This window comes from Oncorhynchus mykiss, chromosome 9, assembly GCF_013265735.2.
Source record: "Oncorhynchus mykiss isolate Arlee chromosome 9, USDA_OmykA_1.1, whole genome shotgun sequence".
Classification (NCBI taxonomy): domain Eukaryota; kingdom Metazoa; phylum Chordata; class Actinopteri; order Salmoniformes; family Salmonidae; genus Oncorhynchus; species Oncorhynchus mykiss.
Window position 1 is genome coordinate 33,635,308 of NC_048573.1, and position 19,539 is coordinate 33,654,846.

Genomic DNA, 19,539 nt, shown 5'->3' on the forward strand with positions numbered 1-19,539 from the left:
GGGGCGCCCACTCCGACAAGGTTAATTAACCCACAGGCCCACATGGTTACATTATATTATTGACATGATGTGCAAATCAGCGATAGAAAACCGATCGAGCAAATGTCACCACTTGGAATATATGTATATTTTTTAAATATATACAGTGCCTTGCGAAAGTATTCGGCCTCCTTGAACTTTGCGACCTTTTGCCATATTTCAGGCTTCAAACATAAAGATATAAAACTGTATTTTTTGTGAAGAATCAACAACAAGTGGGACACAATCATGAAGTGGAACGACATTTATTGGATATTTAAAACTTTTTTAACAAATCAAAAACTGAAAAATTGGGCGTGCGTGCAAAATTATTCAGCCCCTTTACTTTCAGCGCAGCAAACTCTCTCCAGAAGTTCAGTGAGGATCTCTGAATGATCCAATGTTGACCTAAATGACTAATGATGATAAATACAATCCACCTGTGTGTAATCAAGTCTCCGTATAAATGCACCTGCACTGTGATAGTCTCAGAGGTCCGTTAAAAGCGCAGAGAGCATCATGAAGAACAAGGAACACACCAGGCAGGTCCGAGATAATGTTGTGAAGAAGTTTAAAGCCGGATTTGGATACAAAAAGATTTCCCAAGCTTTAAACATCCCAAGGAGCACTGTGCAAGCGATAATATTGAAATGGAAGGAGTATCAGACCACTGCAAATCTACCAAGACCTGGCCGTCCCTCTAAACTTTCAGCTCATACAAGGAGAAGACTGATCAGAGATGCAGCCAAGAGGCCCATGATCACTCTGGATGAACTGCAGAGATCTACAGCTGAGGTGGGAGACTCTGTCCATAGGACAAAAATCAGTCCTATATTGCACAAATCTGGCCTTTATGGAAGAGTGGCAAGAAGAAAGCCATTTCTTAAAGATATCCATAAAAAGTGTTGTTTAAAGTTTGCCACAAGCCACCTGGGAGACACACCAAAGATGTGGAAGACGGTGCTCTGGTCAGATGAAACCAAAATTTAACTTTTTGGCAACAATGCAAAACGTTATGTTTGGCGTAAAAGCAACACAGCTCATCACCCTGAACACACCATACCCACTGTCAAACATGGTGGTGGCAGCATCATGGTTTGGGCCTGCTTTTCTTCAGCAGGGACAGTGATGGTTAAAATTGATGGGAAGATGGATGGAGCCAAATACAGGACCATTCTGGAAGAAAACCTGATGGAGTCTGCAAAAGACCTGAGACTGGGACGGAGATTTGTCTTCCAACAAGACAATGATCCAAAACATAAAGCAAAATCTACAATGGAATGGTTCAAAAATAAACATATCCAGGTGTTAGAATGGCCAAGTCAAAGTCCAGACCTGAATCCAATCGAGAATCTGTGGAAAGAACTGAAAACTGCTGTTCACAAATGCTCTCCATCCAACCTCACTAAGCTCGAGCTGTTTTGCAAGGAGGAATGGGAAAAAAATTCAATCTCTCGATGTGCAAAACTGATAGAGACATACCCCAAGCGACTTACAGCTGTAATCGCAGCAAAAGGTGGCGCTACAAAGTATTAACTTAAGGGGGCTGAATAATTTTGCACGCCCAATTTTTCAGTTTTTGATTTGTTAAAAAAGTTTGAAATATCCAATAAATGTCGTTCCACTTCATGATTGTGTCCCACTTGTTGTTGATTCTTCACAAAAAAATACAGTTTTATATCTTTATGTTTGAAGCCTGAAATGTGGCAAAAGGTCGCAAAGTTCAAGGGGGCCGAATACTTTCGCAAGGCACTGTATATATATATTTTTGTATGGGGTGCCCCATGCCTCCCCCAGCAAGATGCCGCCCTGGGTGGCTGCCCATATTGCCTATGCCTAAATCCACCACTGCCTCTGAGTCTTACAATGTCTCTTGAGAGGATAATCAACACTACAAGAAATAGACGGACGGATGGATAGACAGACTAAGCAGAGAGAAAGAAAGAGGGAGAGACCTCGGTAATGTGTGGAAGACAAAGAGGGAGAGAGATTGAGAGAGCTTATTTTTTATGTAAATTTAATGTTTTTTTGTTTTGTTGGTGAAATCACTTGGTTTTGAGAAACTTACCCTACCAGCAATAAACGTCCTCATTGCTTGTTCTGCAGTATGTGGGCCATGGATAAACATGAACAAAGGACCTAAATACGTCCTTTTAGAAACGGCAAAGCTCTCAATATAGTGATGCAGGTCTTTAGATGTTGTACACATGAGAGTGTATAATTCTGAACTTTATCTGCAATGTTGTATTCCATTTTGTTGGACTCAAGCGATGCTTTTCTACGTGCGAGCATGCTTTGCCGTTTCTCCTGTGAACAATGGGAACCAGAAAGCATGCGCTGGCTTACACACCTATTGAAAGTTTGAAAGTATTGAACTTTTCCTTTAAAATGCTTTCACATCTTATATCTAGAAATTGATTTAAAACACAGAGAACATAAATACATACTATGGTGTAAATATACAATAAATATAAATGACACCCAACTTCTGTAATGTAATGTAATATATACAGTGGGGCAAAAAAGTATTTAGTCAGCCACCAATTGTGCAAGTTCTCCCACTTAAAAAGATGAGAGAGGCCTGTAATTTTCATCATAGGTACACTTCAACTATGACAGACAAAAATCACATTGTAGGATTTTTTATGAATTTATTTGCAAATAATGGTGGAAAATAAGTATTTGGTCAATAACAAAAGTTTATCTCAAATGTTTTCTGTAAGTCTTCACAAGGTTTTCACACACTGTTGCTGGTATTTTGGCCCATTCCTCCATGCAGATCTCCTCTAGAGCAATGATGTTTTGGGGCTGTTGCTGGGCAACACGGACTTTCAACTCCCTCCAAAGATTTTCTATGGAGTTGAGATCTGGAGACTGGCTAGGCCACTCCAGGACCTTGAAATGCTTCTTACGAAGCCACTCCTTCGTTGCCCGGGCGGTGTGTTTGGGATCATTGTCATGCTGAAAGACCCAGCCACGTTTCATCTTCAATGCCCTTGCTGATGGAAGGATGTTTTCACTCAAAATCTCACGATACATGGCCCCATTCATTCTTTCCTTTACACGGATCAGTCGTCCTGGTCCCTTTGCAGAAAACAGCCCCAAAGCATGATGTTTCCACCCCCATGCTTCACAGTAGGTATGGTGTTCTTTGGATGTAACTCAGCATTCTTTGTCCTCCAAACACGACGAGTTGAGTTTTTACCAAAAAGTAATATTTTGGTTTCATCTGACCATATGACATTCTCCCAATCTTCTTCTGGATCATCCAAATGCTCTCTAGCAAACTTCAGCTGGGCCTGGACATGTACTGGCTTAAGCAGGGGGACACGTCTGGCACTGCAGGATTTGAGTCCCTGGCGGCGTAGTGTGTTACTGATGGTAGACTTTGTTACTTTGGTCCCAGCTCTCTGCAGGTCATTCACTAGGTCCCCCCGTGTGGTTCTGGGATTTTTGCTCACCGTTCTTGTGATCATTTTGACCCCACGGGGTGAGATCTTGCGTGGAGCCCCAGATCGAGGGAGATTATCAGTGGTCTTGTATGTCTTCCATTTCCTAATAATTGCTCCCACAGTTGATTTCTTCAAACCAAGCTGCTTACCTATTGCAGATTCAGTCTTCCCAGCCTGGTGCAGGTCTACAATTTTGATTCTGGTGTCCTTTGACAGCTCTTTGGTCTTGGCCATAGTGGAGTTTGGAGTGTGACTGTTTGAGGTTGTGGACAGGTGTCTTTTATACTGATAACCAGTTCAAACAGGTGCCATTAATACAGGTAACGAGTAGAGGACAGAGGAGCCTCTTAAAGAAGAAGTTACAGGTCTGTGAGAGCCAGAAATCTTGCTTGTTTGTAGGTGACCAAATACTTATTTTCCACCATAATTTGCAAATAAATTAATTACAAATCCTACAATGTGATTTTCTGGATTTTTCTTTCTAATTTTGTCTGTCATAGTTGAAGTGTACCTATGATGAAAATTACAGGCCTCTCTCATCTTTTTAAGTTGGAGAACTTGCATAATTGGTGGCTGACTAAATACTTTTTTGCCCCACTGTGTGTGTGTATATATATATATATATATATATATATATATATATATATATATATCTTCGTAGGTTGCTGTGGATCCACTAATGGATTGCATGTGTCCCTTCTGCTTTTCCTAATTCACACATGGCTGCCCTTGCAGGGGAGTTCTCAATGCCACCAGGAGAGCCAATCAGGTGGGCCATTTCCTGTGGATTGGATCGGACAGTTGGGGGTCGAAGAGCAGCCCAATACACCAGTTAGAGGACGTGGCTGTGGGAGCAGTCACTATACTGCCCAAACGCTCATCTATTAAAGGTACACACACACTATATGGACCATACACACGATAATGACCACAGGCTTATATACAGTAGTAGGAGACAGTAGAACGCACATTGTTGTACTGTGGTCTTTTACCAGCATTTCTGCTCGGTGTCACTACAATAATAGCCATTTATCATTACAATCTGGGGACTAGGTGGCAAGTGAAGTGTGGGTTTTCAATAATATTTTTTTAATTAGACAGGTCTAGACAGGACAAGACTTGGTCTGGGAAGAGCCAGAAGGCAAGAGGAGTATATTAAACCAGCATGCATCATTGATGTCACTTTGAAAAGAAAATCAGCCGAGTCATTCAGTCATGATTAGTCATCTCTCTGATTTAGCTGATAAAACCGACTATGTGAGAAAGAAGACACCTGTGTAGACATTACTGTAGAACTATAGGTATGTCACAGCTGGAAATGATACATCGAGCCAGTCTTTGTGCTTGGTATCAATTAATATTACTGCTGATCTCTTGATTTCATTGTTTATTACAGTAATTAATTTTCACACGGTAGAATACGTTTTTAAAAAGAGTGCAACATAAAATACATTACACAGGTGAGGTCAGAAACCCTGAGTGTGCGTATATAGAACCCCCACAGTACAATATATCTTGAATAAATACAAATGCCCAAAGCATAAAGCGTATTACACAAAAGTTAATGGATAAAATCTATGTACCTAAATCAAATAAAATTTTATTTGTCACATACACATGGTTAGCAGATGTTAATGCGAGTGTAGCGAAATGCTTGTGCTTCTAGTTCCGACACTGCAGTAATAACCAACGAGTAATCTAACCTAACAATTCCAAAACTACTACCTTATACACACAAGTGTAAAAGGATAAAGAATATGTACATAAAGATATATGAATGAGTGAGTGATGGTACAGAACGGCATAGGCAAGATGCAGTAGATGGTATCGAGTACAGTATATACATATGAGATGAGTAATGTAGTGTATGTAAACAAAGTGCCATAGTTTAAAGTGGCTAGTGATACATGTACAGTAGATGATATACACGTTCCCAGGAAACTATATATGCAGACACCTACAAGGTACTGCCCTTCTAACAAAATACTGTGCATATAGACTTCATATACTAACCCTGTTATTATTTATTATGCATCCTGTCATATTCATGTGATTTCCAAGATTAAAGATCCATGTCGTACACAGGAACTGCATTGGTCAAAATAGAATGAAAAGTGGTTTAGTTGTACTGTAGCTATGAGACTAATACTACTCCTAACAGTCAGTACAGCACAGCGCTCCAGTAACACTTCCCAAGTATTGCTTCATTTCTTTCAGAATTCTCTTTTCTTTTTCGATTCTCCAGGGTTTGATGAATACTTCACCTCGCTCACCCTGGAGAATAATCGCAGAAATGTGTGGTTCGCCGAATTCTGGGAGGAAAATTTTGACTGCAGGCTCCTCAGCTCCTCCAAACGAGAGGACACCAGCAGGAAATGCACAGGTAGGTAGCCAGACATTTGTTTGCTTGGGTATTTGTATTTTAATGTGATTGTTTGTGGGTGGGGGCATTGCCATTGCCAATGTAATGCATTTGCACTTTAATGCATGTCATGCTCCTATACAAGGCTACAGGTATAGGAAGAGACTTGAATTGTAGTACATATCTTAATGCAGACTTGAAGGTGTAGGCCCACTGCATAATGCAAATAGCTTAAATAGCTGGTTCTACTGAGAGAGTAAAGTTGTGTCCAGTTGGGTAAAGGCACCATGTCAGCAGTGTTCAGCTGTTTCATTTATGCTAAGTAGATGGTAGAGAAACATCCATGCTATTTGGAGAAGTACTGATAAGAGAAACTACACAGAAATGATGCAAGTAAATCGAGCTCTGCAGATACAGTAACTCACTATTGATGCACCCAAAGAGCTTTGTTACTGACACTGTTTTAATCTAGCTGCAAGCATTACTTGTAATGAGGTGTGTTGGGACTTGGGAGCATTGGTAGTGTGGAAGTGTTGCTCACTGTGATATCTATCCATCCTACAGGTATGCCAGCAAAGCTACAAAATATACAATAACACTATGTCAGTGCTAGTGACAGGGATTTATATATTTGATATGGCTTGAAGTACTGAAGGGTACTGAAGCCTTTCATCATTTCTTTATGTGCCACATGCTACAGATCATTGCACTGTCCATAAACCACATACACATTTAATTTAGAATATCAGCAAAGCTTATAAGCATTGTACAAAGACACTAAAATGCCTCTTATTTACATCCACGTACTTCAACCATACTGAGGAAGATATTCTCTTTTAACTGTGAAGTCGGCGTATTGCTGCTTCCATTTCTGTCTTTTTCACATCTAACCAAGCCGATCTATATTTATGAACGTGAGGTACTGAAGGGAAGGTATTTTTTTGCATTCAAAGTTGTTTCTATCAACGCTCTACTCACTGCTCTGGAAAACAACAAAGGTTATCTGTGGGCTGAAATGTATGTTGAAAAGAGAGAAACTGGAGAAAATGTCAACATTTATTGCATTTGTACTTTTTCAGCTTTTGCCAGTCTCCCACATTGTATTCATATTCGGCCTGGTGGCACAGCCAGTCTTTTTTCCTTCTTCTCATGATCAAGTTCGCAACGTGAACTGGGAGTCTTTATTCTGTATTTACATGTGAAAATCACACAGTGATCTCTGGCAGCTTTTCCCCACAGTGCTGTATAGCACACCACAGTTCATCTGTTATTTTGTGCTGTGGATTTACGAGCTGCTTTCCAGTTAATGCATCCTTGTTAATTACTGCTTGCGTCTTTCAAATGAATATATTCAGCGTCCATATGCCACGCTTAATGACATAACCTGTTCACATTAGCACGTAAAAAATGTGCAATGTACATCAGGCAAAGGATCCCCACCCACAAAAAGCAAGAGATAAGAAATCCCCCACCAACCTGAAGAAATTCATTACACATTCAGTCACAGTATCACCAGTGAAATGAAAAGACCTAGTCCATAGTGAAAGGGCAGAGGAGCACTGAAGAGAGACTGTAATAGAGCATGGTGCTGCTGACAATGCTAGGAGATTCCTGTAGAATGCCTCTCGTCATGGCCTTGAACGCTCTTAAAATGGGACAAAAGATACACATCTCAACTACAGGTACAGTATAGGACCTATAGTGGGCTGACTTCACTATGAAATATGCATATGTACATATGGTATCCAGTTCCACCTGCTCATCTCCTTCTTGGGTAGCCTTTGGTTTTGCGGTACTGCAACAGAACTCTGCAGGAATGTGACCCATGCCGTGCTACGCACACAAAAGGGTGACTGATTCACAGTGTGTGGCTGTCCTTTTCTTGACCTCTCCTCTCTCTCCTCTCTCCTCAGGCCAGGAGAGGATCGGGATAGACTCCAAGTATGAGCAGGAGGGGAAGGTTCAGTTTGTAATAGATGCTGTGTATGCCATGGCTTATGCCCTCCACAATATACAGAGAGACCTGTGTCCAGAGCACTCTGGCATTTGCCCTGGGATGGAGGCAGCCGAGGGGAAGACCCTGCTCAAGTATATACGCAACGTCAGCTTCAACGGTCAGTCCATGTGTTATCCCTGGACCCTGTTCATGTGTGTATCCTCATAAAAATATGGGCAAGGTGAAATAGCACGTTTCTCAAATAAGCACCTACTGTATTTGTTATTTTTTTTAAACGACTGATACATTGTAATTCATTATGTACAGATAAAAATAAGGAAAGGTGGGAGGTAAAATAGAAGCATGAATGTGCAGAGTCAGAGGCACTGGACTCTCAAACACGTCGTATTTATTGATGTCATTTACACTAATTGCAAAATATCATACTGCGTGAATGATTTATTCTAAATAGGTTAGATTTTTACATCTTTTCACATGCATAAATAAGTTGACCAATATAAATTATTACCTAGGACACTGCCATTGGCAGGCCGCACACTGACAGGTCTGTGGCTTTGTTGTGTGAATTGATTCATTCATTTCTCTGTGCCTGTTTTTTATGTTTGCAATCCATCAGTGCAGCAATGTATCAATTTAACCAATGTGATCCCGTCACACCAGAGCTACACGTCGCTCTCGCCATTCTAACTTCCCTGCCAGTTCATTGCCAATGCTGTAGCCTCTTTTACAGGCATTCAGCAAGCAAGAGAATCGATCGATGCTTCTCTCCTCGAATAAGCCTAGGCCTATTAGTGTAAAAATAATTGCTCAAAATAAGTTTCAAACTATATTACTGTTCGTTGTCTATATATACACACTCAGAAAAAAAAGGTTTCAAAAGGGTTCTTCAGGTAGAACACTTTTTGGTTCTAGATACCTCTGTGGAAAGGGTTCTACATATAACCCAAAATAGTTCTACCTGGAGCCAAAAAGGGTTCTAAGAAGGGTACTCCTATGGTGACAGCCGAAGAACCCTTTTAGGTAGCACCTTTTTTTAAGAGTGTAGGCTACTCGTTAAGTGCTAGAGAGAGGGGAAGAAATAGGCCAGTGAAGTTGCCAGCGAAGATGAGTGAATTGGGCCAGAAGGGAACAGTAACGAAGGCAGAGAGATGTGTAAGTTAGAAATGAATTAATATATTAATGCATCATTTGTATAGACTATATATTAGGCTATATATTATAGGTGACCACGTGCTATAGGCAACCCTAAAAGACTGTCACGATCGTTTGTAGAATTTACGGACCAAGGCACAGCGTGCGTAGAGTTCCACATGTTTATTCAGATGAAACTCACAAAAACAATAAACAGCAAATGAAACGTGCAGAAAATGGCGTGCTCACAGGCAACTAACCAAAAACAATCCCACAAAAAAAAAACAGTGGGGAAATGGCTGCCTAAATATGATCCCCAATCAGAGACAACGATAAACAGCTGCCTCTGATTGGGAACCATACCAGGCCAACATAGACATACAACAACCTAGATAACCGACCCTAGTCACACCCCGACCTAACCAACATAGAAAATAAAAGGTTCTCTATGGTCAGGGTGTAACAAAGACAGAGACGAAAAAATATCCGCCGGAGTTTACCCTTATCAATAAGTGGTTGCACAGATGTAGATAAAGCACTCAAATAACCACCCCTTGCTTCACAAAAATGTATCAACGGCTGATCATTAGGCCGCTACGGACAGGTTGTGTGCATGTGTTTCTATTTTCTAATGGTTGTAAATTTCATCTTCATATAACCTATGTCACAGCTGTCTCGATCTCCCCCTTCAAACTTTGCGTGTCAATTTAGCATTATTCTATAACGTAGACTAGTTTTCGATATCCTACAGAAAGGATTTGAAGCTAAGGCAATGTTTTGAATAAGTTTTTGTTAAAGAAAAATGTTATTTGCTTAGGGACTGTGCGTTATTTATAATGAGGAATACCTGGAGAAAATGTGACCTCTCTGAAATGAAAATGGATGGCCCTCCCTTCAGTAAAATATATTTTTTAACTGATCCTCCCCTATATCCATTTGACGTTTTAATTATTACTTTGGGTAACAGAGAACATGCCTTAGCCATGCAGTTTTAGAAACGGTTCTTTGTTTTGTAAGCATTACATGGCGAAGTAGTCAGGAGGCTGTGGATTTGCCGACCACCGCAGAAAATATTTCCATTAATAAAGAACTGCATGAATTTATCATCTTATTTGCAGTCTGAGAAAAAAAGCCTTTTATAAATGCATTTCCTGCAATTCTAAATCGTTTCACATCATAATAGCACAATACCACAACAGAGCATGACAAGGAATGAGCACATGCTGCAGAACCAGAGATGTTTTGATTTGTTAAAAAATAACCTAGTCAACTTCATCACTGTTCCAAACTTAGACTATCATGTGTAAATATTGAGCGCAACAGAACCAGTTACACTTGGAGTATCTGATCACCAGTGAAAAAGTCCTTTGTTTTTTAGTACAGCTGCTGCATATCAACAATGACAAGCCACCGGGGTCTGACAATCTGGATGGAAAATTACTGAGGATAATTGCAGACCATATTGCCACTCCTATTTGCCACATATTCAATTTAAGCCTGCCAGAAAGTGTGTGCCCTCAGGCTTGGAGGGAAGCTAAAGTCATTCCACCCATGAATAGCAAAGCCCCCTTTACTGGCTCAAACAGCAGACCAATCAGCCTGTTACCAACCCTTAGTAAACTTCTGGAAAAATTGTGTTTGACCAGATACAATGCTATTTCACAGGAAACAAATTGACAACAGACTTTCAGCACGCTTATAGGGAAGGACACTCAACAAGCACAGCACTTACACAAATGACTGATGATTGGCTGGGAAAATTCATGATAAAATGACTGAGGGGACTGTATTGTAAGACTTCAGTGCAGCTTTTGACATTATTGATCATAATCTGCTGCTGGAAAAACGTATGTGTTATGGCTTACACCCCCTGCTATAATGTGGATAAAGAGTTACTTGTCGAACAGAACAGAAGGTGTTCTTTATTGTAATCCTCTCAAACATAATCCATGTAGAATCAGGAATTCCCCAGGGTAGCTGTTAAGGCCCCTTGCTTTTTTCAATCTTTACTAACGGCATGCCACTGGCTTTGAGTAAGGCCACTGGCTTTGAGTAATGTATGCGGATGACTCAAAACTATACACACCAGCCACTAAAGTGACTGAAATGACTGCAACACTTAACAAAGAGCTGCAGTTAGTTTCAGAAAGGGTAGCAAGGTCTAAGTTTGTCCAAAATATTTCCAAAACTAAATGCATTGTATTTGGGACAAATCATTCACTAAACACTAAACCTCAACTACATCTCGTAATGAATAATGTGGAAATTGAGCAATTTGAGGTGACTGAGCTGCTTGGAATAAACCTGGATTGTAAACTGTCATGGTCAAAACATATTGATACAACAGTAGCTGGGGGAAGTCTGTCCATAATAAAGTGTTTTTCTGACTTCTTTACAACACTATCAACAAGGCAGGTCCTACAGGCTCTAGTTTTGTCGCACCTGGACTACTGTTCAGTCGTGTGGTCAGGTGCCACAAAGAGGGACTTGGGAAAATTACAGTTGGCTCAGAACAGGGCAGCACGGCTGGCCCTTAAAAGTACACGGAGAGCTAACATTAGTGACATGCGTGTCAGTCTCTCATGGCTCATAGCGGAAGAGAGATTGACTTCCTCATTACTTGTAAGTGGTGTTGACAAGCTGAAGGTACCGAGCTGTCTGTTGAAAATACTAGCACACAGCTCGGACACCCATGCATACCCCACAAGACATGCCACCAGAGGTCTCTTCACAGTCCCCAAGTCCAGAACAGACTGCGGGAGGCACACAGTACTACATAGAGCCATGACTACATGGAACTCTACTTCACATCAGGCAACTGATGCCAGCAGTAGAATCAGATTTAAAAAGCAGGTAAAAATACACCTTATGGAACAGCGGGGACCTTGAAGAAACACAAACATAGGCACAAACACATGCATACACACACACACACATCATCATAACATACGCACTATACACACGCGTACACGTGGATTTTGCATTGTAGATATGTGGATAGTTTTTTCTATACACAACCCCAGCAGTGCAAAAACTTAGGAAGGAATTACATTTTCTTAGAAATATAACTTTGCCCTGTGCTTCTCCGATATTTGCTCCTCTTATAGCCTAGTCCTATAGACTATAGTATAGGCTATGGATCATTTGATTGAGACCAGACTTGATAGCAGAGAATCAGTGATGAGGGGCATCATCAGGCAAACATTGAGATGTAATAAGCTAACTAATTATCAAACCCAAAGCAATATGACATTTAATCGATTGCAAATTACATGACCCTCCCCTTGTCACGGGTGTACGTACTCGTAGCGGAGTCAGGTGCAGGAGAGCAGAGAGTTGTGAACAGGCGCACACTTTATTTAGGCAGGAGAAAGCAACAGACGGACGCCACTGCGTCAAAACCTCCAGCCAGTTAGCAAAAGTGCAAAAACGTGCAAACAGTCACAAACATTATGTTTACCAAATAAACATACCTCGTGAACAACACGGAATATAAGAACACCAGTCTGGCGCGTCACAAATAACACGTAACACAAACAATATCACACAAAGACATGAGGGGGGACAAACAAATAAATACATGCAGTGTGATTAGGGAATGTAAACCAGGTGCGCAGGGAACAAGACAAAACAAATGGATCAATGAAAAATGGAGCGGCAATGGCTAGAAAGCTGGTGACGTCGACCGCCGAACACCGCCCGAACAAGGAGAGGAGCCGACTTCGGCGGAAGTCGTGACAGCCCTGTAATAAAAACAAATATACACTACACCCTCATCCTAACTGAAATTGAAAAAGCATGACCCTCTCCCATTTTCCTCCAGGTAACAATTGTGTAAATTCTGTTCGCTCCCTTATGTGCCTAAGGGAGATGTGCTGCAGGCGGCTTTGATTGATGGGTCCTTTTAGGAGGGTGGGTGTGCTTGTATGAGTTCGCTAATTATCTATCTCCATTCAGAGAGTTTCCTAAAATAGGTCTAGCCTGTCTGGACTTCATCTCTTTAATCAGATAGAAAGAAAACTGGAGGCAGCAAGTGTCATGATAGTCAGCACATGTGCGAGAAATCGTGACAGGTGCTAGTTTTGCATGTCCTCTCTTATTAAATGGGGTGCAACTGAATGAAATGTAGCCAAGCTCCTTTAATGATTCATCCTATTGGATGAGCAGCCTATCCTAATATTTTCAGTAGCTTATAATTTTTCCCTTAGTATATGATCTTTCTCTCATTACTGCGTGCTCTCCATTCACTTTGAACAACATATTGCCACTGAGAATAACCGCAGCAGTTATGTTATGCAATTTTTGGGGAAAAGTGGAGGGAAAAAACGCATCAGACCTGGTGTGTTCACGGTTTAGTTGTTTTATACAAACAACATGCATATATCTCAGCTAACATTACACAATGTAACTATATGTTTCTAGTACACCAGTCGTTTAAAATTCAACTGAACGTGGCGGAAATTCAATTTTACAATTGACCCCAAAGGCAGGGTTAAATGTAACACTGTAAAAATGTTAATTAAAAATACACTACCGGTCAAAAGTTTTAGAACACCTACTCATGCAAGGGCTTTTCTTTATTTTTACTATTTTCTACATTATAGAATATTAGTGAAGACATCATAACTATAAAATAACACATAAAGAATCATGTAGTAACCAACAAAAAAAAATAATATATATATATATATATATATATTATATTTGGATTTCCAGCTTCACCTGGAATGCTTTTCCAGCAGTCTTGAAGGAGTTCCCATATATACTGAGCACTTGTTGGCTGCTTTTCGTTCACTCTGTGGTCCAACTCATCCCAAAACATCACAATTTGGTTGAGGTCGGGAGATTATGGAGGCCAGGTCATCTGATGCAGCACTCCATCACTCTCCTTCTTGGTAAAATAGCCCTTACTAAGCCTGGAGGTGTGTTGAGTCATTGTCCTGTTGAAAAACAAATGATAGTCCCACTAAGCCCAAACCAGATGGGATGGCGTATCGCTGCAGAATTCTGTTGTAGCCATGTTGGTTAAGTGTGCCTTGAATTCTAAATAAATCACAGTCACCAGCAAAGCACCCCATCATCATAACACCCCCTCCTCCATGCTTTACGATGGGAACCACACATGTAGAGATCATCCGTTCACCCACACTGCGTCTAACAAAGACTTGCTGGTTGGAACCAAAAATCACCAATTTCCACTGTTCTAATGTCCATTGATCGTGTTTCTTGGCCCAAGGAAGTCTCTTCTTATTATTGGTGTCCTTTAGTAGTGGTTTCTTTGCAGCAATTCGACCATGAAGGCCTGATTCAACACGCAGAGTTGAGATGTGTCTGTTACTTGAACTCTGTGAAGCATTTATTTGGGCTGCAATTTCTGAGGCTGGTAAATCTAATTAACTTATCCTCTGCAGCAGAGGTAAATCTGGGTTATCCATTCCTGTGGCAGTCCTCATGAAAGCCAGTTTCATCATAGCACTTGATGGTTTTTGCCACTGCACTTGAAGAAACTTTCAAAGTTCTTAAAATGTTTCGTATTGACTGACCTTCATGTCTTAAAGTAATGATAGACTGTCGTTTTTCTTTGCTTATTTTAGCTGTTTTTTTGCCATAATATAGACTTGGTCTTTTACCAAATCTTCTGTATACCCCCCTACCTTGTCACAATACAACTGATTGGTTCAAACGCATTAAGAAGGAAATAAATTCCACAAATTAACTTTTAAGGTACACCTGTTAATTGAAATGCATTCCAGGTGACTACCTCATGAAGCTGGTTGAGAGAATGCCAAGAGTGTTCAAAGCTGTCAAGGCAAAGGGTGGCGATTTGAAGAATCTTAAATATAAGATATATTTTGATTTGTTTAACACTTGTTTTTGTTACTACATGATTCCATGTGTTATTTCATAGTTTTGATGTCTTCACTATTATTCTACATACAAAAGAAATACAACTTTTGACCAGTAGTGTATTTATAATTTGAAACTGATATTTGAATGAAAATACACTAAATTGACAACAACAAAACATTTATTTGATATTTTACGCATGTCATATTGACCAAGAATGGAGTAGCCAAAATGTAAACATTTAATATAATATACTTTTAGCATTCAAAGTATAAATGTGCCTTTTTTCATTTTTCTAACTATACCAATCAAAATACCCTTTCTTACTGATAAACATGATATATGATTAGATATATGGGGAATGTTCCACAGGTCTATAATAAAAACAGAGAGGCAGCAAGAATATTTATAATTCTGCCTGAAACAATTTTTTGTCAATAAAACAAATGCAAATATTCATAGGTATGTAGATACACTAACCAAGCATTAACACACTGAATAACATTTTGTTGTTGCTACTGATGCTGTGTTACTTTGTTCCCCAGTCTTCCTTATGAGATACCTTGCTATTTGTCAATGGGTCCGCACAATTCATTCCAATAAAAGGGTTCCAAAAAAGTTATTTGGCTGTCCCCAAGGAGAACTCTTTTTAGTTCCAGGTAGAACCCTTTTTTGTTCCAGGTAGAACTATTTTGGGTTCCATGTAGAACCCTCAGTGGAAAGGGTTCTACATGGAACCCAAAAGGGTCCTACCTGGAACCAAAAGGATTCTACCTAGCACCAAAAAGGGTTCTTCAACTGGTTTCCTATGGGGACACCCTTTTCGGTTTATGATAGCACCTTTTTTTCTGTGTACAAAAGTACAATATTTAGCCTGAAGTGCTTCTCACAGAATTCAGCATTCAGCATTCAGAAAAAAGCAGACAAGCTGTTTCTGTCATTTGTTGCTGAACATATACATTCCCTGTAATACACTTGCAATAAGACTGTCACAGAGGAATGCTCAGCTCACAAAATGTGCCTTTACTCTGTTTACCCCCACTGATGCAGTACGGATGACCAGGAATGTTCTCTTGATATGTGTGTGAATTGGACCATTTTCATGTCCTAGGCATTCGAAATCTAACGAGTACTTTTTGTGACAGGGAAAATAAATGTTTTCATATTACATTACATTATTTTCTTTACTTTTGTATCATGGCACCAGAGATGATGGCTGACGTGTTCCTATCCAAAGGTGTTTTTTGTTCTTTTTATTGCGTTGTTTGTCATTTATTTTTTTACACTTATTTTGTACATAATGTTACTGCTACCGTCAGAACAGCGATTACTCTATACTGAATTATGTATATTTGAAAACAACAGCTGGTGCACAATATCTGGCATCACAATACCAGAGGGAAAAAAACTCTAAACCACCTTTACTCCACACACAGAGACGCGTACAAAGCTCTCCCTTGTCCCCCATTTGGCAAATCTGACCATACAGTGGCTTGCGAAAGAATTCACCCCCCGTGGCACTTACAACCTGGAATTAAAATATTATTTTTTTCGGAGGGGGGGGTTGTATCATTTGATTTACACAACATGCCTACCACTTTGAAGATGCAAAATATTTTTTTATTGTGAAACAACCAAGAATAAATACAAAAAACTGAAAACTTGAGCGTGCATAACTATTCACCCCCCCCCCAAAGTCAATACTTTGTAGAGCCACCTTTTGCAGCAATTGCAGCTGCAAGTCTCTTGGGGAATGTCTCTATAAGCTTGGCACATCTAGCCACTGGGATTTTTGCCCATTTGTTCAAAACTGCTCCAGCTCCTTCAAGTTGGATGGGTTCTGCTGGTGTACAGCAATCTTTACGATTCTCAATTGGATTGAGGTCTGGGATTTTACTAGGCCATTCCAAGACATTTAAATGTTTCCCCTTAAACCACCCAAGTGTTGCTTTAGCAGTATGCTTATGGTCATTGTCCTGCTGGAAGGTGAACCTCCATACCAGTCTCAAATTTCTGGAAGACTGAAACAGGTTTCCCTCAAGAATTTCCCTGTAATTAGTGCCATCCATCATTCCTTAAATTCTGACCAGTTTCCCAGTCCCTGCCATCTTGGGGTGATGAGAGGTGTTGGGTTTGCGCCAAACATAGCGTTTTTCTTGATGGCCAAAAAGCAACATTTTAGTCTCATCTGACCAGAGTACGTTCTTCCATATGTTTGGGAGTCTCCCACATGCCTTTTGGCGAACACCAAACATGTTCGCTTATTTTTTTATTGAAGCAATTATTTTTTTCTGGCCACTCTTCCGTAAAGCCCAGCTCTGTGGAGTGTACGGCTTAAAGTTGTCCTATGCAAAGATACTCCAATCTCCTCTGCAGAGCTTTGCAGCTCCTTCAGGGTTACCTTTGGTCTCTTTGTTGCCTCTCTGATTAATGCCCTCCTTGCCTGGTCTGTGAGTTTTGGTGGGCGGCCCTCTCTTGGCAGGTTTGTTGTGGTGCCATATTCTATCCATTTTTTAATAATGGATTTAATGGTACTCCGTGGGATGTTCAAAGTTTTGGATATTTTTTAATAACCAAACCCTGATATGTACTTCTCCACAACTTTGTCCCTGACCTGTTTGGAGAGCTCCTTGGTCTTCATAGTGCCGCTTGCTTGGTGGTGCCCCATGCTTAGTGGTGTTGCAGTCTCTGGGGCCTTTCAGAACAGGTGTACTGAGATCATATGACAGATCATGTGACATTTAGATTGCACACAGGTGGACTTTATTTAACTAATTATGTGACTTCTGACGGTAATTGGTTGCACCAGATCTTATTTAGGGACTTCATAGGAAAGGGGGTGAATACATATGCACGCACCACTTTTCCGTTTTGACTATTTTGAGTATATCCATTACATGAAATCCAAATAAAAATCCATTGAAATTACAGGTTGTAATGCAACAAAATAGGAAAAACACCAAGCGGGATGAATACTTTTGCAAGGCACTGTAATTCTATCCTCTTGATTCCTGAATACAAGCAAAAATTAAAGCAGGAAGCACCAGTGACTTGGTCAATAAAAAAAGTGGTCAGATGAAGCAGATGCTAAGCTACAGGACTGTTTTGCTAGCACAGACTGAAATATGTTCCGGGATTCTTCCGATGGCTTTGAGGAGTATACCACATCAGTCATTGTCTTCATCAATAAGTGCATTGATGACGTCGTCCCCACAGTAACCGTATGTACCCCAACCAGAATCCATGGATTCCAGGCAACATCTGCACTGAGCTAAAGGCTAGAGCTGCCACTTTCAAGGAGCGGGACTCTAATCCTGAAGCTTATAAGAAATCCCGCTATGCTGTCTGACGAACCATCAAACAGGCAAAGCATCAATACAGGACTAAGATCAAATCATACTACGGCTCCGACGCTCGTTGAATGTGGCAGTGCTTGCAAACTATTACAGACTACAAAGTGAGGCACAGCCAAGAGATGCCCGGTGAAACGAGCCTACCAGATGAGCTAATCTAATTCTATGCTCGCTTCGAGGCAAACAACACTGAAACATGCATGAGAGCACCAGCTGTTCAGGACGATTGTGTGATCACACTCTCCGCAGCCGATGTGTGTAAGATCTTTAACAGGTCGCAGGGCCAGACGGATTACCAGGACGTGTACTGCGAGCATGTGCAGACCAACTGGTTGGCATGTCTTCACTGACATTTTCAACCTCTCCCTGTCCGAGTTTGTAATACCAATATGTTTCAAGCAGACCACAATAGTCCCTGTGCCCAAGAACACTAAGGTAACCTTCCTAAATGACTACAGACCCGTAGCACTCTCGTCTGTAGCCATGAAGTGCTTTGAAAGGCTGGTCATGGCTTATATCAACACCATTATCCCAGAAATCCAAGACCCACCCCGATTTGCATTCCACCCTAACAGATCCACAGATGATGCAATCTCTATTGTGCTCTACACTGCCCTTTCCCACCTGGACAAAAGGACCACCTATGTGAGAATGATATTCATTGACAACAGCTCAGCGTTCAACACCATAGTGCCCTCAAAGCTCATCACTAAGCTAAGGAACCTGGGACTAAACACCTCCCTCTGCGACTGGATCCTGGACTTCCTGATGGGCCGCCCCCAGGTGGTAAGGGTAGGTAACAACACATCCGCCACGCTGACCCTCAACACAGGGGCCCCTCAGGGGTGCGTGCTCGGTCCCCTCTTGTACTCCCTGTTCACTCATGACTTCACAGCCAGGCACGACTCCAACACCATCATTAAGTTTGCCGACGACACAACAGTGGCCTGATCACCGACAACGATTAGACAGCCTACAGGGGGGAGGTCAGAGACCTGGCCCTGTGGTGCCAAGACAACAACCTCTCCCTCAACGTGATCAAGACAAAGGAGATTATTGAGGACTACAGGAAAAGCAGGACCGAGCACGCCCCCATTCTCATCGATGGGGCTTTACACCACTGGAAATATCTGTGCTCTTTACTGTATCCTGGCTGGGCTGTGTGTGCACGTACGCGTGCACGCGGGCATGTTCACATGTGTATATGTTAGAGTATGTGAATATACATGTTTGTGTTGCCATGTGTGCGTGCCTGTGTGAGTTGTCTTTGTTGTTCTCCCTGCTGCGCTGGAGACAGAGCTCAAGAGAGCGAAGGAAAGAGAGCCCCCAGTCCACCCACACTGCTCGACACAGTACAGCAGCAATGCACTTTTGTCATGTCTTAGTTCAGAGCCCCATACGAATGTATGAATCTTTCAT

The 19,539-nt window shown here is 41.1% G+C and overlaps 1 protein-coding gene across 1 annotated transcript in view; it reads left to right on the forward strand.

The window, feature by feature from the left end:
• LOC110531945 (metabotropic glutamate receptor 7) overlaps positions 1 to 19,539 on the forward strand; it is a 136,861-nt gene that overhangs the window by 86,137 nt on the left and 31,185 nt on the right. Inside the window, exons 4-6 of the mRNA XM_021615472.2 lie at positions 4,206 to 4,360; positions 5,716 to 5,853; positions 7,746 to 7,946. Of these exons, the coding sequence (XP_021471147.2) occupies positions 4,206 to 4,360; positions 5,716 to 5,853; positions 7,746 to 7,946 (494 nt within the window). The remainder of the gene's footprint in view (positions 1 to 4,205; positions 4,361 to 5,715; positions 5,854 to 7,745; positions 7,947 to 19,539) is intronic.